Source organism: Podarcis bocagei, assembly GCF_964188305.1.
Source record: "Podarcis bocagei genome assembly, chromosome: 10".
NCBI lineage: Eukaryota > Metazoa > Chordata > Lepidosauria > Squamata > Lacertidae > Podarcis > Podarcis bocagei.
Genome location: NC_138135.1, coordinates 25,248,412 through 25,270,875, shown reverse-complemented (window position 1 = coordinate 25,270,875; position 22,464 = coordinate 25,248,412). Strand labels below are relative to the sequence as shown.

At 46.4% G+C, this 22,464-nt stretch overlaps 1 protein-coding gene across 4 annotated transcripts in view; it reads right to left on the bottom strand.

Annotated features, from left to right (window-relative positions):
* Window positions 1–424: 424 nt before the first annotated feature.
* The window catches only part of DENND2A (DENN domain containing 2A), a 62,887-nt gene continuing 40,847 nt past the window's right edge, over window positions 425–22,464 (bottom strand). For all 4 annotated transcript variants that reach the window (XM_081212235.1, XM_081212237.1, XM_081212236.1 and 1 more), the window contains exons 11-20: window positions 21,337–21,402; window positions 19,343–19,420; window positions 18,285–18,425; window positions 17,811–17,959; window positions 7,909–8,086; window positions 6,620–6,661; window positions 4,616–4,733; window positions 3,259–3,498; window positions 2,088–2,174; window positions 425–1,147 (exon numbers count right to left, since the gene is read on the bottom strand). In XM_081212235.1, coding sequence (XP_081068361.1) covers window positions 1,116–1,147; window positions 2,088–2,174; window positions 3,259–3,498; window positions 4,616–4,733; window positions 6,620–6,661; window positions 7,909–8,086; window positions 17,811–17,959; window positions 18,285–18,425; window positions 19,343–19,420; window positions 21,337–21,402 — 1,131 coding nt within the window. In that variant the 3' untranslated portion in view covers window positions 425–1,115. The remainder of the gene's footprint in view (window positions 1,148–2,087; window positions 2,175–3,258; window positions 3,499–4,615; window positions 4,734–6,619; window positions 6,662–7,908; window positions 8,087–17,810; window positions 17,960–18,284; window positions 18,426–19,342; window positions 19,421–21,336; window positions 21,403–22,464) is intronic.

Genomic DNA, 22,464 nt, shown 5'->3' with positions numbered 1-22,464 from the left:
TCCCCCACTGTTCCCACATTATTGCCACCTGGAGGGGCCACTTTTGCCGTACAAAGAAAACTGCAGAACATTTGCGATATGAAGAGTTGCATTTCAGCAGGCAACTATGGAACATGAGATCTGTGGCACTGCCCTGAGATCTCCAAAGAAAGGGCGGTATACATATTTAATAAATAATAAAAATAGCACGCTCTGTCCTGAAACGTTTGCAGGGGCAAACTGAACTGAAAGCAGGATTGCGTAAAACAACTCCAAGTACCATCACAAGCCCAAATAGTTCTGAACGCGCCATGAAAAGGACACCTGGAGGTTCCCCCTTTCATGCAAAACTGTTTGGAGCGGAGAGAAACGAAAGAGGAAAAGAACAAAGTCAGGTCAAACCCACAAAACACTTACTTGTGAATGGTAAGAATGACTGGACACATTTTCTTTAACATCACTCATTTTTAATTACATCGCATCAGCCTCTCAGCTTACTCCGAGAAAGGATGCCCACTAGGAGGGACGGCAAATCTTCCATCCCTTAGTGGTTGCTGGAGTGGGTATCAAATTCTCAGCAGCTTCAGTGGTTCCCCTGCCTCACCTTCCCTCTAACTGCCTCCTGCTTTGCCCCCTTTTCATCATGTGGTCCCCGTCAGTATCTCAGAGTCCAGGTTAATGCAGATTCCATCCAGCAACCTCCTTGCTGCCATTTGAGAGAGGAGCCCAGGGCAAGTGTCATTGGCTAATACTCTTCTTAACCTCAATATAAATAAAAAACAACATTTCAAAATGTTTAATAGCTAAGAAATAGGGAAAAAAACAAACCCCAAACCACTGTGAAATCTGCAAAGCGCCAATGGAGAGAGTCTTGAGAATGCTTTGTCCAGTGCATGTTCTTGGTAGAAGCTGAGAGTCCCCTCCCAGCAGCCTCTTCGTCTGTGTCCCCCTTAGCGCCATTCTAGGAGGCCAGAGGCCAGCTCTTCATCTAAGCACAACTCCCGAACCCCCTGCTTCCTGGGTTGGGCTTTCCCCTCCTTGGGAGCAGGCAAAATGGGAATGGGGGAAAAATTGGTCCATTTTCCGTCTGCTGTGAAAGAAATCAGTTCTCCCTGCAACAGTGGCACTCTAAGGTCTCACTTCTTGTGGAGAAATTTCATTCTGCTACCTGGAAGGGATTGATGGGTGGGAGGCAAGAAAGAAAGAAAGAAAGAAAGATATAGAAACCATGTGATTTTGGCACAATGGGATTGGATTAAAGTCCCCCCCCCGTCTCCAGAAAACAGATAAAAACCAACCAGTGCACAACCTCACCACATTTCCCCACCTACATTCTACACGGCCTAGTATTTATAAACAAGTGCAATGCCCAGGCTCCTCACTATACACACCATAAAGTTTGCAAAATGGCACGTTGCAAAGTTTACACAACATAGCCATGACATAAATCCCATCCAAAGACGGCTGATGACATTTATGGAGCCACAACGCAGATGGTAAAACATATGAAAAGTAGCAGCGTGCTTTGCTTACAAGTTAACTGCGTTTCCCCAGCAGCTGGGGGTTTTGCTTTAAAAGCTCAATATTCCCAGCAATGGAAGCAATACCTGACACAAGAAGCTCTCAGTTCCATAAACTGTTCCTTTATACCTGCAAAATGAGGAGATTTTGCCAGGCACGGGAAGAGACCCTTTCAAGCCTTTGCAACACTGCCCTATGAGAAGAAGCAGCTCCCTCTTCTACAGAACTATAAAAGGGGCAATAGCCTTCAAACTGGAAGGATAGCCATCCCTGATTTACATCTACTAATACCTGTAAGCCCTCACCCCCAGTTAAAACATACCCAAAACGCATTTCCTCACGTTCATCCCCTGTTATCACTCCCATCCACAGTAAACCTGTCCTCACCCATCAGAAATTACATTTAGAATGCAGTGTCCTTGGGGTACGGACCTGCCCTATTTCTTTTATTACTGTGCATAACATAAATACAGCAGTGATGGTGTTTATATTGCAAATAAACCCACACACATTGTGATTTGACTTTAGGACAGGCAATGGGATATAAAAGCACACTGCAACCCAAAGCAGCAGCCAGGATCTCTTACCTAACCCTTTCAGGAATTTATTGACTCCACTCTGCTCTCCACTGGGAAGGGTTTCTAGGTACTCTTGGGCACGTACCTCAAACAAACCTACAAAGGGGTGGAAAACAGAATGCAGAAAGAAAGAAAAACCTGGTGAGTTCCAGTTGCGGATGATGTGGGGTGTAACATCACAAAAGCAGTTGAATACAACATTTCCTGTTTGCCCAGAGTGGACACACAGGGGAATGTTGCTCCAGCCAGGAGAACTTCCTGTCACACCTGGTCTGGAGCATCTTCCCCCTGTGTGTGACCAGGTAGATGGGCGTGACCCTGGCAGACCCTATAAAGGGGCCAGTCATGCAGCCATCTTCCTCTTCTCCATCTAACTCTCTTTTGCTACCGCTCTTTTGCTGTGTGTGGGCTCTCAGCCAGCAGCACATGGGCTCATCCCTCACACTTTTCTCTGTAACTAAAAGGTAAAGCCTGCCTTCAGGATCATACTGTGAACTGAATGTAAGTAAACCTTATCATTACTTTCTAAAAGAAGACTGCTGTGTCATTGTGGTTTTTAAAAGGGAACAAAAGGGGATTTACCAGGAACAATCCAATCTGGACAAGCCAGACTGGACTGCTTAACTCAAATGGTTCTAATGAATCTATCAAGTAGCTTTCTGCTATGCACAACGGAACGTGCTCTGCTACTAGCGTGAGTGAGGAAGGATAATATTTAATCCATATATCCTCTCTGGTTCGAATCCCCGCGATGGGGTGAGCTCCCGTTGTTCGGTCCCAGCTCCTGCCAACCTAGCAGTTTGAAAGCACGTCAAAGTGCAAGTAGATAAATAGGTACCACTCCGGCGGGAAGGTAAACAGCATTTCTGTGCACTTCTCTGGTTAAGCCAGAAGCGGCTTAGTCATGCTGGCCACATGACCCGAAAAAACTGTCTGCGGACAAACGTTGGCTCCCTCGGCCAGTAAAGTGAGATGAGCGCCACAACCCCAGAGTCGTCCACAACTGGACTTAACTGTCAGGGGTCCTGTACCTTTACACTATCCTCGGCATTCCCACCGATGCCACCTGAACAGCTCTTACGTGATGAAAGGGCGCCAAAGCAGAAAGAAAAAACCCTGATGAAAAACACGTTTAATTAATCGCATGCCCCTTTCACCGTCCTCCTGCTTGCTCTCTCACCTTTAGCACCCTGTTTCCGCAACTCTCGCTCCTGAATGAAGCCTCCAAACATTTGCGTCTCCATGAAGACCTCCAAGAAACGCCGGAGGCTCTTGGAAGAGACCGACTTCCGGAAGGCCTCCCGCTGCAGGGTCCTCTCTTCCCTCTCGGAGGGAGTCAGGAAGAGGGAGTAGTGCCCCACAATCTCCACAAAGAAGCGGACGAACGCTTCCGACACCACTTCGTTCAAGGGACTGGACTCTGGATGGGGGAGGCATAAGGAGCAGGGAAAACATTGGTTAGCACGAGACCTGGCCTTAACCTGCTCTCTTCCAGTCCCGTCCTTTGAACTCGCTGGGGTGTAGATTTGGGATGGGAGGACTGTAGCTCAGTAGCAGAACACCTGCTCTGCACACAGGAAGTCCCAAGTTCAATTCCTGGCATCTCCAGGAAGGTTTGGGAAAGGCTTCAGCCTGGAACCCTGCAAAATTGCAGCCAGTGTTGTGGACACAGACACTTGGAAGCTGCCGTATTTAGAGCCAGACCATTGTTCCATCTAGATTAGTACTGTCCACCCCAACCGGCAACAGCTCTTGGGGATTCCAGACAGGTTCTCTCCCAGCCCTACCTAGAGTCGCTGGGTATTGAACCTAGGGCAGGTGGTCTCCCAGAGCTGTGGATCTTCTCCAACACCAAGCCGGGTGAACAAAGGTGACTTGACATAAGGAAGGTTTCATACACAGGTCCAGCCACACGGTTAAGCCCATCCTTGTGGCATCTCCAAACCCATAGCAGAGGGGCTATGAAGTGGACATCATGAAATATTTGGTATATTACAGTCATCTAATATAAAAAAGGATACCAGGCTCTGAACCATCCAGTCTCTCACAATGACAATAGAAATAAATAAATGTACAAATGAAGGACCTACCCAAGTGATGCTGACACCATACACTACACAAACACTATGCAGAATATAGAACAAAGGAAGGCTACCCTCCCATCTCTCTCCTCTCTCTTTACCCCCAACTGCATGATGTCTATGACGATAATGTCTCACACAGTATGTAAACGAACTGTGAAAATGACGATGAATCAAAAATGGAGATGCTACGTGTACTTTACCTTGTTTATTTGTTTGTTTTGTAACACAAGAAAATCTTAAATAAAATATTTTTTTTTTAAAGGAGGATGCTGAGAGTTGGGAAAGGGCAACCCACGGGATGAAGCACCTTTGCTCCGAGGAAAGGCTAAAAATCTTTGACCTTTTTAATTTTTGGAAGGGGAATGACTAAGGGAGGACACGGTAGAGGTTTATAAAAGCTCGGTGCGATTTTTCCCAGCGAAAAATAAAAAGGTGAGAGGTTTTAAACCTTACCTTGCTTGCCATTGGGAGCGCCCTCTTCCTTGTCACTTGCCAGCTCGTTCCTTTGCTCCAGGATGTGTTCAAGCGCTGCTTGCAACTTCCGAGGTAAAATAGAGTCCTCATCTTCCATCTTAAAAAGAGAGAGGGCATGTTCTTAGGTATAGGGTGAGACCAAACTGCACACTCTGGGATAAAAGGTAAAGGTAAAGGGACCCCTGACTGTTAGGTCCAGTCACGGACGACTCTGGGGTTGCTGCGCTCTAATTGCTTTACTGGCTGAGGGAACTGGCGTTTGTCCGCAGACAGTTTTTCCAAGTCATGTGGCCAGCATGACTAAGCCGCTTCTGGCGAAACCAGAGCAGCGTACGGAAACGCTGTTTATCTTCCCCCTGGAGTGGTACCTGTTTATCTACTTGCACTTCGTGCTTTCAAACTGCTAGGCTGGCAGGATCTGGAACTGAGCAACGGGAGCTCACTCTGTTGTGGGGATTTGAACCACTGACCTTCTGATTGGCAAGCCCAAGAGGCTCTGTGGTTTAACCCACAGCGCCACCCGCGTCCCACACTCTGGGATAAACACTCTAAAAGCAAGCTTGGCCAGCCGGTGACCCTCCAGATGTTATTAGACCTCAACTCCCAAGACAGCATGGCCAATAGTCAAGGTAGCACACCAGCACCTGGAGGGTTAAAGGCTAGACCCCTCTAAAGGATCCACTTTTAAACCCTTGCAAATGGTCATTGCACCTTGGAAGGCGGCGGTGTGGCAGCTGCTTCAGAGGGCTGGAGCGGAAACTTTGCAATGGTGCCATCAAATCTGCCAAAGCCGAGCAGAGAACTAGCACACAGTACAGTCTTGGCATGGAGCAACGACTGAGGTGACCCTTTTGCGATGGTCATAATGTACACACCTGGTAGCCACAAATACTGGAAGGAGGAGAAGTCTGCTGGCACACAGGGAGACAACAGAAAGTGGAACCCAAAGGTGCAGATGTTGGGCCTTGCAAGAGACTGCCCTTGCACTCACTGCATTAACTATAGCTCATGGTCTGCATGCTGAGCAGATCTTGCTGCAGTGTGTCTTTGAAACAGAGACCTCATGCGTACAAAGTATGCCCTGCACCTCTGATGTACGTACTGCCCCTAAAGAATGATGTAGGCATGGATGTCCCAAAGCATTGGACTTAGGAAGCAAAAGTGTGTTTTGCCTGAATCCAAGGTGGGATGCCCACTGGCACAACCACCATCTCCTTTCGGTTTTGCAGAGATCTGGAGGTCTCCTCATCCACAACATTCCCTCATCGCAGTCACCTTTCCTGTATCTTCACTTTTGTACTAATACTGAAGCAGAACTTGAGAGAATGTCACCTCTGCGAACATACACTTATTTGTGAAAACCGGGGCAGGGAGAGAATCATTTGTGCATTTTTTTTGCTGCTTATGATATATCTACTTACCCTACTTTGACCCCTGGTTAATAGGTCTGGCAAGTTTTAGAAGTTTCAAAAACCTGCAGAACCCTTTGACTAGAGGATGGAGGAAAGACGTGAAGAAACATATGCACAAACACCATGGAAAACAAAGCCTCTTGCAAATGATTTCCAACTCTCTCAATGACCATTTGTCTTCAGGCTCCATTTACCATCACCCTCTTTCAGTTCTACTTTTCTAGAAAAAGAGGCGCTGGAACTCACCATGAGGGCCTCCCTTGTTCTCTTATAATGGCAGTGGTGCCCGTCTCAGTGCCAGAACTGAGTTCCGGTGAGTTATGGCTGAAAAAAGGGCTGCTGAGCATCTAGCAAAGAAACAGAGCAGACTTCCTTGTTCTTATTATTTCCTGTTCCTTCCTCCCACAGATAGAACCAGTGTGGGGAACATTTGGCTCCCCACAAGTTGCACTCAGGCCAATGACCATGCTTGCTAGGGCTGATGGGAGCTGCAGTTTAGCAACATCTAGAGGGCCAAAGGTTTCTCACACCAGAGATTAAATGGACATGACTGGAAGCAAGTTGTTCTTACCTGCCTAAGAAACCGGTTATTCACAAGGTCAACCACAAGGACCTGCTTGGACAGAAATACACAGAAAGAAAAAGGGGAGAAGAACATTACATGGGAATGGTCATCAACCTCCTTTGGAAAATGGCGGCCTTGAATACAGCTTTTTTGAGGTGGGAGGGGGGAAAGGCCCTGCCTTATTTATCTGAAGTGTTTTTACTCTTCTCTTCGGCCCAGAAAGGCTCCCAAAGGCCCTGCCCTACCCCAATTCCACTGAGCCTCAAAGAGATATGAAAACCAGCCCAATCCCAGGGTGGTTTTTATGACTTTTACCACAAACCACAGAATGACAACTTTAAACATAGGGAAGCTGTTGCTCTCGAGTCTCTTACACACACTTTCCCCTCCTTTCCCTGACTGAGAAACCACACAAGTTATTCCACACAACAGGGAAGAAGCAATAATTGGGTGGGGATAGGAGATAGGAGCATGCTCTTATCTAGCACTTTTTAAAAAAAAGATATTCAATGCAAGTATGGTATCAGCAACTTATAGCCTGGAGGAGCACCCCTTGGACTTTAAAACAAAGATATTTTGGTGCTTGGAGGTAAAGAAACAACCCCAAATGCTAAGGATGAGACAATTAAGCCAAAATAGATTCAAAGTGTTACTGGGTTTGTAGATTTCCTGGTCTTATTCTGGTGACTCTTCTTTGTGGATCTCATTGTAGGGCTGCCTTTGTATAGGTTAGAGGTATCGCCCTGCCCATGTGGGGCTTGAACCCAGTACTGTGGCTGAAGTGCCCCACCCCAGTCTCTTCCCACTGGCTGTTGGGGGCTGCTCCATCCAGTCCTTGCGCTTGCCATCACCAAAAGGCATGGGGATGGTGAAGGAGAATAGGGCCTCTTCTCTTCTGTCCCACACACCCAATCTCCAGCTCAGATGCTCTCTACATCTAAGTTAGAGGTAATGAATTCTAGATATCATATCATCCCTAAGCCCACCTGCCCTGGATCATCTTCCATGAGGATGTACCATGGTTAAAACAGAAGCCACAGGGGCACTCTCAACGCCATGTGCTGTTCATAAGCAACTGCTGAGGAAGGATGCCAGCAAGTGTTTCACATCACAGCCAGTTGGCCCTTTCTCCAGCCTAGCAGGATCTGCCATGAATAAACCCCTGGCCCCAAAGCTTGTCCTCCTCACACCCCCAAAACCTGTGTCCTGTGAGGACGGTGCTCTCTTGAACCCAGCACTCTTGTATCAAACAATATCCATCCTGCCACCCTCCCTTTCCCATACTCTGGCCTCACCTCTTCCACGGGCAGCTCCTTGAGGCGGGACAGCGAACTGGAGAGCAGGCCGATCAGAAAGGGGGTTGGCGAGCACACGATGTCAATCATCGAAGGGGGAAGCACAGGGATGTAGGTGTGCTGCCACGTGAAGGGGTAGAGAAGGGCCACCATGGCATGGCAGCATTTCGACAAGGTGCTAGGAGGAGGAAACAGACGCAAGGGTCAGTCTGAAACTCTCAGGGCCCCTTTGAGATAAGGGACATAAATTAATAGGTGGTAACTGAGAAGGCGGGGGGGGGGGGAGGAGAGAGCTGGCCGCACACATTGACACCTGACCAGGTTTTATCCTGGGACCATGCCAGGCTTTCCAAGAACCTAAGGTTAAAAGGAGAAATCAAATTAATAGTCCTCACGACTGCAAAGAGGCGAACTGGACCCTGTCCCCTGCAGATAATCGAAGTGCTTAGAGACAGTCAGTCAGGTTGTGTATCCACAGCAGTGACCAGAGGAGGAATGACTGTTGGGAGGAGCACAGAGAGAAGAAACGCCATGGTACATCTGCAACAGCACAACGGGACTCCTTCCTCTGCCCCAGCTGCAACAAAACATGTCGCTCCTGCATCAGTTTCTACAGCCACAGCTGGCGCTGAAACCTTCCAACAGTTTGACCTCAACCCTAAAGGTGCACTCCTACACTGTCTCCCGAGACAGATGGAAGTCAACCATCTAGTAGTTCAAGGTCAGGCAGGTACATAGGAGCGTTGTTGAGGTCATTCTTCTCCCCCCTACCGCCTCCATCCAAGTTTTTAGATCTGATGATTCCTCCTCCATCACCCACAGGTCTTTTCTCCCTTACTTCCGGAGGCATACAAATTTGCAAGAATATTTTTGGTAAACTGATATTTTTGTGAGTGTAAATTTACCTTGCATGGTTTCTTTTGAACTCAAGAGACTGCCCTTCTCTTTAGATTGTGCAGATTGCATCTGCAGTACAGTTTGCCACATGGAACATCCCCAGCCCTGTCAAAGATATAATGTGAGCTGCTTCCTTCAGTTTGAGTGGCCACAGTTTAGCCTGGAGCTCTCTCTCAAAAGTGTGTTGTGGGGCTCGCATAGTTCTTGCACATGCTTCCCTCCATACAGACACAGCCACCGCAGGGACTCCTGGAGTCATGGGATTAATGGAGAGTCTCTCTTTCACACTGTGGTCTCTTAAATATGGGAAGGCGTGGAACAGTCCCAGAATTCCTTTTTTTCCTGCTAGCTAAGCAATCTGCTAGAAAAGCCAAGCATATACCTCTGCTGAGGTCATCTCTGCATGGGAAGACGGCACCAGAAAGGAGCAAAAAGAGAGAGGAAACTAAGGAGCAGACATACTGCTCAGGGCATAGTCAGACAGCAGGCTCTTCTCAGCTACCCTCATGCCTTCATGAGTGTAAGGGTAAAGGTAAAGGGACCCCTGACCATTAGGTCCAGTTGTGGCCGACTCTGGGGTTGCAGCGCTCATCTCTCTTTATTGGCCGAGGGAGCCGGCCTACAGCTTCCGGGTCATGTGGCCAGCATGACTAAGCCGCTTCTGGCGAACCAGAGCAGCGCACGGAAACTCCGTTTATCTTCCCGCTGGAGCGGTACCTATTTATCTACTTGCACTTTGACGTGCTTTCGAACTGCTAGATTGGCAGGAGCAGGGACCGAGCAACGGGAGCTCACCCTGTTGCGGGGATTCGAACCGCCGACCTTCTGATCGGCAAGTCCTAGGCTCTGTGGTTTAACCCACAGTGCCACCCATGTGTTCATGAGTGAGGGACCTGATAATTCAGTTGGTCCATTACCTGCACCTACATGAGGACTCTGCCACTCCCATCAAGTGATAATCGCTAGTTCGCATGGAAAAGCAGGATCAGCACAGGCATTACAGCAGTTGTGGTGTAAAACAGACTTGGGGGACTTGCGGCCCTCCAGATATTATTGGACTACAACGCCCATCATCCCTGGTCATTGGCTGTGCTGGCTGGGCCAACTGGAGTCCAACAAAATTCTGGAGGACTACAGGTCCCCCGTCCCTTAAGATCAGCCTTTCTCAACCTTGGGTCCCCAGGTGTTCTTGAACTACAACTCCCTGGCTAGGAATGATGGGAGTGGTAGTCCCAACAACATGTAGGAAGCAGGGTTGAGAAAGGCTGCCTTAGAGAGCAACAAACATGGAGGAGCTTGCTGTTTCATTCATTGGCTTGGAATGCCCAGGCATTTGGGAAGCTCAAGTCTGGAAGCATGGATGCCACTGTGGTCCTATGAGCTAGAACAGGGGTGAGGAGCCACAGGCCTGGAGATCTGAAGCTCAAATGTAGGTAAAATGTGGTTCTCTAAGCCAGGGGGCCAGACTCATCTCCCCACACCCAGACAAAGTTCTACAGAATGACACCAGACATCCTTTTCAGAGTGCTATTTTGCCCAATGCTTTGAAAGAGGCCTCTGAAGAACTGACAGCCACCTGACTAGGCAAGACTGCAGGAGATGTGTGACCAATCGCCCCGTGGCTTAGGCGAAACTCAGCCATGTGGGCCGGTGTGGGCATGTGTCCACATGTGTGTGCTTTCCCTTTGGACTGCACTCCCCCTCCCTTTCAGGCTCTCACACTTCTTGCCTTCCTACCAAGAGGGAGATGACACAGGATACCCATATCTGATCACACACCTACTGGCAGCTCCTAACAAACGATTGGGAAAAGGAGGGAAAATAAAATGATGTAAATGCATGTGTATGTGTGCATGCGTGGAATTTGGGCGAAGGACGATGTTGCTTTCCAACAACGAGAAACGGATGCGACTACAAATGCCTCGCTGGCAGATGTAGAGTTTCAAGGAAGATTCTGCCACGGAGCCTTCACTTCTGCGGCATGAAGTAGAATCAAGCAACGCTGTTTTCACATGAAAACAAAAGCCAAGCAGCGCACACCACCCTCAGAGGCAGGTAAAGGCCACTGGTAACTCATCAGCTATGTAGGACTGCAAACTCCTCCAAGCATCTGGGGGAGGGCTGGTATGTTACTAAGCCATGCACATCACGTCATTGGGTTTTATGAGCCAAATCTTGAATGGGAGAGAGGGAGGGAGGGAGACCGTGCAGCCTGAAGGAATCATATGGCCAGGAAACCACTCACAGCTGGCTTGAGTTAAGCACCATGAGGGAATATACACTGAGCAAGAGGAGAAGGGGAAGTGTGTGTGTGTGTGTGTGTGTGTGTGTGTGTGTGTGTATAAAAATACCCCAGGCCTGGCAACAGCTTCTGCAGTTTTACAAGGGAAATGGAAAGGATGCTTGCTGAGTATGAACTTACTTTTAAAAAACCAAAACAGGACTGTTTATATTTAGTACACATGCTGAGTTGCAAGAAATTCCGGCTTCCCAGGAATCTTTCAAGTTCTCTTGCTTTTTAAAGGAGGTTTCTAGTCCTCATGACTGAAAATTAAATTGTTGAGAAGACACTGCAGGCACTCAAGGGTTTTGTAATCACACTGGCATAATTTGGGTACTCCACACATAGGGAAACAGACTTGTGCCCAATTGGCAGCAGTAAGGGAATGCTTGACCTGCCGCCCCTGAGCCTGGCTTCCCTAGGTGGGAAATCCTTTCCGGCCCAAGGGCTGGATGGAGCAATAAATGCAATTGTGTCTTTCTGCAGTAGGCACACCCACACGCAAACTACTCTTATCCTGAATCCAGACCAGCAAATTTCATCAGAGTTTGAGGACACATTCCAGATAAGGCAAACACCCGAACAGACTGTGAAGCTGGGGCAGTGAAGAGTGTAGCCTGGACTAAAGAGTCTATTGGGCCATATTTGGTGAATGGTTCCCCTCGATGGTTACCTGGGCTACTTGCTGCTAAATTCAGCCTTGGGGATGAAGGAGAAATAGCGCTTTGACAGAATGAGTCCCGCAGGGCACTTCTGAGTATGATTCTGCACCACTGAATCCTACAGAGATAGTGAGAGGCCAGGCAGAACGAGTTTTCTTCAAACCACCACGGCAATCAAGGAGGGATTGGGGAGGGAGAAGAAGAGGCTTACTCTCTCCACTCAACTGGCTTTCGTTTCGTTTTCTTTTTGCAGGTGCCCACTTGCTCACTAGGAAACCTCTTCTGGGGGTCTGGCAGTAGGCACCAGCCTGTATCCCGAATAACTTTCCCTTCCTCTCCTCTCCAGCCCCTGAGGATCTGCTCCAGAAGATGTTCTGGTTGCTGCATGAGGCAGGAGAGGAGATGAGGAAGGTCCCCCTGTGCAAGCCAAAATCTGTTGCATGAGTGGAATGGGTACAATCCACTGTATGGACCATGCTAAGAGGAAACAAAACAAAGCAGTGAAAACTTCTGAATGTAACAGTTGCATTTGAAACCTTTTTTTTTTTTTTAAAGTACAGTTGTACCTCTGAAGTCGAATGGAATCTGTTCTGGAAGTCCATTCAACTTCCAAAATGTTCAGAAACCAAGGTGCGGCTTCCAATTGGCTGCAGGAAGCTCCTGCGGCCAATCAGAACCTGTGGAACCCATGTTGGACATTTGGGTTCCAAAGAATGTTTGCAAACCGAAACAGTCACTTCTGGGTTTGTGGCGTTCGGGAGCCAAAACGTTCAACTTGCAAGGTGCTCAGGCTCCAAGGTACGACTGTACTTTTATAATCCCCTGTATTTTGCAAAGATGTTAGCTGAGCTGACCACTGGAACGGGACACAATTTTTAAAATTAAAACCAAACAGGTTCACTCTGACGCCTTTACTGATTCTTTGATATCATCTTGTGGGCTCTCCTTCCTTGGAGGTTTTCAAGCAGAGGTTGGACGGCCATCTCTCCTGGATGCATGAGCTGAGATTTCTGCATTGCAGGGGGTTGGACTAGATGACCGCTGGGGTCCCCCCTTCCCACTCTACAAGCCTATGACTTTCTGATCTTCAGCACCATCCTATTCATGTCTTCTGAGAAGGAAGTCTCATTGAACTCAGTGTGGCTTACTTCCAGGGAAGTGGATATAGGGTTGCAGCCAAAGAGAAGGGGGGAAAAAGAACTACCTTGGCCTCCACAATTTATTTCAGTCACAAATTATTGGAATCTTTCCCTGCTCAGAGCTTGTGCATCATTTGCAAGTCTAACAGAAAGATTAATTTAATAGACTGGATTGGCTTTTTTAAAAATTAAGTTATTTTCCCGAGTTGAAAGGGGATGTTTACTATAGTTACTATGGTAAGGGGGAGGGGGATGGGCAAAGGAGCAAGACTTTCTTTCCTTTTCTGCTGGCAAGGTTTTTGGAGTGACAGATCTTTACAGAAAAGGATAGAAAAGGGGGAAAGAAAAACAGTGTTTGGCAGGAGGCCCTCAGACAGCCAATTTTTGCAGCAGTGGAGAGATGTAACAAATCACACAAGCGCACACACCCCTTTGCATTGTCCACACACGAGATGTGTGCAGATATACAAATGATTCACGCACCAAGGGCATCTGTATGATCAACTGCGGAGGAGCTTGATAAATACGATCTATCATATGCCTTTCTTCACCTGCACAGGCTCATTAAATAACCTCTGCTGAATTACATCTAGCATTCCAAACCTCTGAGCAACTTCAAGCAGCTGCCTTAGCTTAAAGAGAGAGAGACAGAGAGAAAAGTAAAACAAGAAACTTGCTGCACAGAGATCTTAAATTTCTTTCTTCAGAAATGTAAAACAACCCCCTCTTTCCCAAATAATCATCATCTGTGAATTTGTTACTTATGCCCTTGGATTGATGTGCCATCCTTCTCCCAAATTATCAGGGCCCTCAATGAACTATGCAGTTTTAAACACAATAAAACAAGTACATAAAAATAAGCTGAATGCAGCAAATCTATAAAAACAAAATTAATATACACAGCAGAATAAAACAGATCATCTCTAACAAAGTTAATTTGGGGGGAGGCACATGATTTTGGCTGGTGCCAGAAATATTTCTGAGTGGATGCCAGTCAAACCTTTCTAGCGACTGAGATTAAGTGGGCTGCAGTCAGTGGAAGCTTATGGCTTAATAAAGATGTTAGCCTTTAAGGCATCTTTGGAAGACACCTGAAGGCAGCCCTGTATAAGGAAGTTGTTAATGTTTAATGTTTTATTATGCTTTTATATTTCTTGGAAGCTGTGCAGAGTGGCTAGGGCAACCCAGTCAGATGATAGGTGGGTGTGTTTACAAATAATAATAAAAATATTGTAACAACAACAAGAAGCCACAAGGCTGTTCATCCCCTCCACTCTGGGAAGAGCATTTCAAAGCTGGAGTCCCACCACTAAATATGTAATGACTCCAATAACAACTATCACCACACCTGAGATGGTGTCCTGGCTTCCTTTTTGGCTCCAACCAGGTGAAAATCTTTTTTTTTCAGCCATGGTCTTAGGAGATCTATTAGTTTTACTACTTATTTTGTTTAATGCTTGCATATATTCTTTTACTATTCTGATAGGTAATACTATAGGTAATATTGTTTACCTATAAATATATAATTTAATTTACTCTTTATGTATTGTAAATGTTTTTCAATCCTTCTGAAAGATGTTGCAAAAGCTGTGCCTGAAGAATGGCTAATACATACCTTAAAGTCAAATTCATGTCCCCAAGTTTGTGAAATTTAATTTACATAGAGAGGAGGTGGGATATTTTCTTGGATGTAAGAATAAGCATCACATTTTTGGGAAACAAATATAAGGCACAATCCTGTCTACAGTTAAGCATGACCCCTCCCCACCAAGTTCACCATCCCATTGTGTTTTGTGCTGGATTGTATCCACGTTGTTCAAGACTGAAAAAACCACTTCAAAAAGTCATACATTCACATTTTTGCAAAACATTTGATGGAGTGAGATGGACAGCAGACAGGCAAGAAGAAAGAAGCAGAAGGGGGCAGTGACATGGCTGGGCCATAGAGACAAATTCTCATTCAGAACATCTGAGCTTCTAACATTTTTTCCACATAAAATAGCAAGCCTTTTGCTTCCATCCATGAGGCCTAGAAACTTCTCCCCTAATGTTCAAAGCAAAGATTCTCAGGATTCCAGGTCATATTGCATGCAGATGTACAGTCATACCTCTGGTTAAAAACTTAATTCGTTCCGGAGGTCCGTTCTTAACCTGAAACTATTCTTAACCTGAGGTACCACTTTAGCTAATGGGGCCTGCTGCTGCTGCTGCACCACCGCACCGCGATTTCTGTTCTCATCCTGAAGTAAAGTTCTTAACCCTTGATACTATTTCTGGGTTAGCGGAGTCTGTAACCTGAAGCGTCTGTAACCCGAGGTACCACTGTACTCTGTCATTCTCTACTCTATTTTCCCATAGCTTGCCTGAATGTTGTTTTGGTCCACCTTAAAAAAAAACAACCCACCCAAATGGGGCGGATGAATTAATTTTTGGCTCCCCTTATGGCAGAGACCTCTACAGCTTTTCCCTTCCTTCTCTCAGCCCCATGGATGCAGCAGGACTTTCTGGGAATTGTGAAAACAGACAGGCTGTTGAAAGCTGATCTTGAGCTTATAAGCGTCATTACTCATCTGTTAAGTTTTGCCTTGCTGGCTTGAAGAGAGAACTCAACTCCCTCCATCCTCAAGTGTTTAAGAAATGGCCGTGTGCCAAGCACCAGCTGAAGAAAATCTTAAAGAAATCTGCCCCCCCTTTCTCTCCCCCCCCCCCGTAACGTGTGGGTGGAAAAGGTTTTGCTTGGATCACTTGCGGACAATAAACTAACAGCCACCTAAGCTAGTGGTAAGAATGCTAAGAATTGCATTGCCACATTAGACGAAGGTCCATCAAATTCAGCGAATCTTCTCAAGCAGTGGCTAGCTTTGAAAAGCTCACAAATAGGACGCGAAAGGGGTGAGCATCTGATGCTACACATCCCCAGGTTCTGGTACTTAGGGGTGTTACACTGCAGGCTTTTAAAATATGGAATTTTCTGTTAGTGAATAGATGCTGACATTCCTATTCTCCTCAAATCTGTCTTAATACTTTAAAAAACCCCACACATTTAATTTTAGTTAAAGCCATATAAGCCTTCACACATAACCACTGACAGGGTAATCTCAATTATCTCTCAACCATGATGCAGTACAGACACCACTAAGATGACATTTCAGTGATAAATAAGGGATGGGGAGGTGTCTGCCTGCAAGGAGAAAGCAATCTTGCTCCACACCCATTCACAGAAGGCTCGGCCAAGATGTCCCACACACCCATGCAGGTTATGCACAGCTGTGGGTGAACTGAAAGGCTTCCCAACAATTAAAAAAAAACAAAATTGTGCCACGTATTGTCCTTTGAACAACTGGAAAAGCAAAATCCCTGAGATATCCCTGAAATGGACTAGGAACCAGTAAGTCGGGGGTGGAAACCTTTTTCTGCCTAAGGTCTCCATTACCTCATAGGCAAGGGTGGGGGTGGGGGTGGATGGAAAAGACATCCGTGGTGGGTGGGACCTGAGGTTAAAGTGGGCGGAGTAACAGCTATAACACCTAACCTTTCTAAGGTAGGGTACATTCCAGCCACGCAAGAAGCCACAGGTTCCTACTCACATCTCTCTCTAGGAGCGAGCCGGAGGTAAATGACACCGTGCCAGTTATTAACAACAACAACAATTGTACATTGGTACCTCAGGTTACAGACGCTTCAGGTTACAGGTTCACAGGATAAAACCACAATATAAAATCACAAAATACATAATCAAAATAAAAACAAGAACAACCCAATAACCCCCTCCACACACACTCATTTTAAAAGGGCATTGAATGTCAGTCAACCAAAGGCCTGGTTAAAGAGGAACGTTTTTGCCTGGCCAGTTGAGGTGATTAGCAAAAACAGTATCTGCACAGACGTGGCTGAGAATCATGAACACAACAACTCATCCCTAGTACGTCTTGCCTCCGAGAAGCAGTTGCCGAGGCTGAAGGTCCCCGTCTCCCCACAGCTGCCTAAGTCTCCAGGGGTTTCCTCAGCAATCGGAGACTACATCCATGCGTCACCTCTCCTCCTTCCTTTTCATGCCTCTTCTGGTTCTGGGAGATCGGGGGGGGGGGGGAGGGGAGCTTGTTGCAGCAGGAGGGGGAGACACCCGTGACTCTTCCCCAGCCTGACTCATCTCTGCCTCTTGGCCTCCCTCCTGCTTCAGCTTCAGCCTCTGATTCTGGACTTCTTTCTGACACACACTCTCCCAGCTCACTGCCCCTCCAAGCTTCCAACACCTCCTCTTCTCAGTCTTCTCCTTCTGACCACTCACTGTCGTCCTACCACCACTCCCCTGCCTCTGAGCCGCCTTCTCTGGGTGCATCACCAGCTGGCTCCTCCCACCATTCCTCCGTATCCAACCAGCCCATAACACCAGGCAAGTGATTGGCAGCATCACAGTTCAAGGACACATTCCTGATTAGCAAAGGCACTCAAAGAAAGGCGCAGGGTAAAGGCTGATAAAAGGTGGGGCCTGGAGGGAGGGGGCCCCAGCTGGCCCCCAAGCCTGAGGTTTCCTACTCCTGCAATGAGCACAACTTAGTGGAGGAGGTGTGAAAATACCTGCTCGTACAGAAAGGCTGCCTGAAATAAGGCAGCAGTGGTCGGTAGTAGAGAGAAGTCAGCATGTGAACCCAGCTTGAGTTGGAGCCAACGGAAAGGGAATATGCACTCCAGAAATCTGAGCTGAAGAGGTATTGTTTTGCAGCTTCATTTCTCCCTCTTTATGTCCGGAAAGATGGGAGTAAGCTGGCACTCTTGATATCTAGGCCACATTGGAATACTGGGTTCAAGAATGGCGGTGTGAGAATGAATGAAAGGGCATCAGAAAGGGGGAACCCAAGCAGAACAGATAGTAAATTTTCTATACAATGTGAGGCACAGAAAAAAGCAGCAAAAACCTGTTACCTGAGTTTGTCTGCTATAAATATCACCCTCCTCTCTAGCAGCAGGGAAGCAAAGACTCTGCTTAAGTGCCGGATGCTGAGCGAGGAGAACAGGGACTCAAAGTCAACGTGCTCAAGCCTCGAGTCAAGTGGTCGGCGCAGCTCTATCACCTGAAAAGGATGAAGAATGAAGCTAATGCAGAGAGAGTCTGTTTTGTGCATAAAAAGCCCCAGGTTGAACCCCCAACATCTCCAGGTAGGGCTAGCAGGGTCCTCTCTCTGAAACACACTGGAGGTCTGCTTTCAGTCAGTGCAGACCATACTGAGCTTGGTGGACCAATGGCCTGGCCTGGTATAAAGGCAGCTTCCTATGATGGCAAAAGTCTGGTGCCTAAAATCTCACCCGAGGTACTTAAGGAGCCATCTTTGCCTGCTAACATTGACTTCTCTTTGGACTACCACTCTACTTGCTGCCTCACTCTGGTTTTGAGCTTACTTCTGTCCCGGAGCCAGGTAGGAAGTTCTTGATGCTGATGGTTCGGCCCAGAGCTGGAAAAGGCGCCTCCATCACGCTTCTCATAAGGGGCTGTACCAAAGCAGGGGAAATCCCACGCCTTTTCTCAACCTCGTCCAAGATCTAAAAAGGCAGAAAAGCTGGTAAGTATAACAAATAATATCTTCTACAAAAGACATATCCGTTTGTCCTCTCCTCTTACTGAGTTCCCACTTCTCTTTTAGTTTTTCCTCTCTCTTTAGGATGCAACAAGACATTCTTTCTTTAAAAAAAAATCTAACTTTGGGAGATTCTAATCCAATGATTTCTTGTTTGTTTGTTTTTTTTAAAAAAGAGGAATAGAGGGGAGAGGATTCATAACATATTTCAAGAGCTGTCTCTTAGATATACTTAAGAATTAAACTACAAAAAAGCTGGTGAATCTTAAGAACTTTGGAAAAAATCCTTATTTCATACTCGCTAATAAGTACAGCAAGGTTATCCACATAAGACTTAAGAGACGTACAGTGGTACCTTGGTTCTCGAATGGCTTAGTTGTCAAACAACTTGGAACCCAAACGCTGCAAACCTGGAATTAAGTGTTCCAGTTTGCAAACTTTTCGGAAGCCGAAATGTTACAGTTCAGATTTGAGTGCCACACTTTCTTTCTGAGTGCTACGCTGAAGTCTGTCTGTGTTTGCTATTTATTTTAGGGGTTGTTTTTAAAAGTCTGGTACGGATTAATCCATTTTGCATTACTTTCTTTGGGAAAGTGCACCTTGGTTTTGGAATGCTTTGGTTTTGGAACGGACTTCCGGAATGGATTAAGTTTGAGAACCAAGGTACCACTGTACTTGTTTCTTTGCAAATTGAAGTCCAGGACCACTGGGCTATCGAGAGAGATAATCCAGATAAACGTTCTCATGGAATCAGAACACAGGCGAGGGCAAGTCTCTATTCTCCACCCTGCTCTAAATGATGTCCCAGAAGCATAAAACATCATCTTCATCCAGCGCCCCCTTTATGTGTAGCCCACATCGTCCATCTCCTTCTCCATCTACCTTAGAAAAGAGGTTGAAACATCCAAGACGGCTCACAATGCAGTAAACTTCAGGAAGTCGCTTCCCTTTCCCACTGGGCTTTCAAGAGAGACAGAAAAAAACACACCCACACAGATGCACAGTAGTTAACAAGGAGAAACAAGTCGGTGTTCAGCACAGAAGTCAGCTTCACCCAAACTAATTCCCCTTCCGAAAGCTTGAAAATATGAAAGAAACATTATTCACGTTTTCTAGAAATCTCATTACTTCTCCAACTAAATGATACTGAATACTGAGAGTCCGTAGCATCTTAAAGAGACATGGTTACTTGGGTCTGGTTGCAAAAAGGAAATTGTGGTACTGTGATGAAATACTGAAAGCTATAATAATAATAACAATAATAAAAGCGTGAGATAAACATATGAACAGTTTGTTCTGGACATTTCCTTATCATCACCAACACTAGATTTATAGCACAGTATCAAGCAGCAGGAGCAATTGGTGGTTTTGATACTTGGCTGGAACATAGTGTGTCTAGCTTAACCTAGGACGGAACAATTACAATGGGTTGTATCCAACCAAGTTCTTCTCAAAGCTGACTCACTGGATTTAATGGACCTAAATTAGTCATGTCTATTAGTGCCAATGGCTGTACTCAAGAGTATGACTAACTATGAATAGGACCCTGTGTTTAATTGGTTCAAGGAATCTGATGGCTTTGCTCACCCCCCCCCAAATAATCCAAAATTAGGGTGCAATTCAAACTCTTTTTGCATCAGGTTTCACAGCAGTTCTGGGGGTGGGGAGAAGCTGTGATATGCTTGTGTCGGGCTGGATTGCAGCAGCAGCAGCAACAACAACTGAAGGCTGGTACAGCAATCTGCTTCCTCCTCTTGCCTTCTAATCTGGCTGGTGTGCATGGCAGGGGCATGGGTGAAAGTGTTGCCCTGCTGCTCCATTGAGGCCACTGGGCAGAGGTTGAGGTGAGGAATGAACCTTGGAAGCTGATTCCAATAAATAATTAAAAAAAACTTATATTCCATACACCACTGATAAATCTGGAAAAATGGTTTCTGTTTTCTCAAAAAGGTTTACACCCTAAAATATATAGCAGATCAACTTCATTTTAGATTAAAAAGGAGACAGATTCCAGGTACATTTGGTGGTAGTGTAAACTTATGGTAATTTTAATAAAGGATGTTACTGGGTGTAAACTTCTGTGTGATCCAGAAGGATTTCTTTTGAGAGTCTTTGAAAATGCAGTCAGTGAAGTAACATTGGCTTGTTTCAAACTAAACACTGCCAAGTTTGTTTGGGTTTGGATGCCACGATGAGCTGTGGCTAACCAAAAGTAGAAACAAGAGCTTCCCAACTCCTCCTTGATGCACCAGAAAAGGAGGGGGAGGGAAAAATAAAGTAAAAAGGTAAAGGACCCCTGGATGATAAAGTCCAGTCAAAGGAGACTATGGGGTGCGGCACTCATCTCGCTTCAGGCCGAGGGAGCTGGCATTTGTCCATAGACAGCTTTCCGGGTCATGTGGCCAGCATGACTAAATGGCTTCTGGCACAACGGGACACCATGACAAAAGCCAGAACGCACAGAAACACCGTTTACCTTCCTGCCGTAGTGGTACCTATTTATCTACTCACACTGGTGTGTTTTCAAACTGCTAGGTTGGCAGGAGCTGGGACAGAGCAACAGGAGCTCAGCCTGTTGCGGAGATTCAAACCTCCAACCTTCTAATCGGCAAGCCCAAGGGGCTCAGTGGTTTAGACCACAGCGTCACCTGTGTCCCTAGTGCTAGCCTGAGGGAAGGTGGGGCTTGTCCCCATCAAAATAAACTTTGGCCTATTTTTACATCTAAACACAGCCATTCTGTGGGCAGATTTGTTCAGTTACATTTTTCACTTTGGAAAAGAGGTGAGTGTTGACACCACAGAAGGGTTGCTACCTTTTTTTGATACCATGCTGTTTTTAGAAGGGTTTTCTTTTTATTATTCTTAAAGATAGTTACCAGTAGCCTTCTGCAGTATCCAAACCTTCGACTGCCATCTTCACTAGTCAAGACAAATGAGAAAGTCTCACTGAAAGGACAGAGATAAACAGAAGATAAAAATGACTTCTGCCTTGACAAGGCTTTCTTTTACACATACAGTGGTACCTCGGGTTACATACGCTTCAGGTTACATGTGCTTCAGGTTACAGACTCTGCTAACCCAGAAATAGTGCTTCAGGTTAAGAACTTTGCTTCAGGATGAGAACAGAAATCGTGCTCCGGCGGTGCGGCAGCAGCAGGAGGCCCCATTAGCTAAAGTGGTGCTTCAGGTTAAGAACAATTTCAGGTTAAGTACGGACCTCCGGAACGAATTAAGTACTTAACCCGAGGTACCACTGTACTTTAGTAGGAGAGTTGGGAAACCTTTGGCCCTCCAGATGTTGCCAAACTACAACTCCCATCATCCTTAGCCCTGCTTGCTGGGGCTGATGGGAGTTATGGGAATTTCTGAAAATGCCCTTCAGATTGCTAGAAGGGAGATCTATGTTTGAATGCTAGGTTGGTAGAAGGAGTGTACTTGGGTATCTTGTCTTTCTTACAAGTTGGTTAGGGCAGCATAAACGGGACCCAGCTTATCTTCACAACAGCCCTATGAAGTAGGGGAGGCTGAAAGATTGAGACTGGCTCATAGACACCCAGCAATCATCAGGGATGAGTGGGGGATTTTAGCCTGGATCGCCAAGCCTGAAACTGTCAGCCTGCAATGGGGAACTGATGACCATGCAGAGGTTATTAGTCTCCACCTCCCATCAACCCCCGGCCAGCATGCCCAATAGCAAGGGATGATGGGAGTTGTAGTCTGGTGGCAACATCTAGAGGGCCACAGGTTCCCCATCCCTGCTCTAACCACTACACAACTCAGGGGATAAAGGTTCCAGGTTGGCCATCTCTACCATGCCCACCTGCAAGCTTCCTAAAGGTTGGCCACTTGGTTGTGCTAGATTAGGTGGTCTTCTAACCTGAATCTGGGACAAGACAATTGTTTTGGTTTTCTCTCCTTGGCCTTACATAAAGTGAGCTCGCTTCTCCAGCTGGTTTCTTCTGTTTGAGCCTCACTGTTCCCCACTGGGCAGCACTATTTTGGAT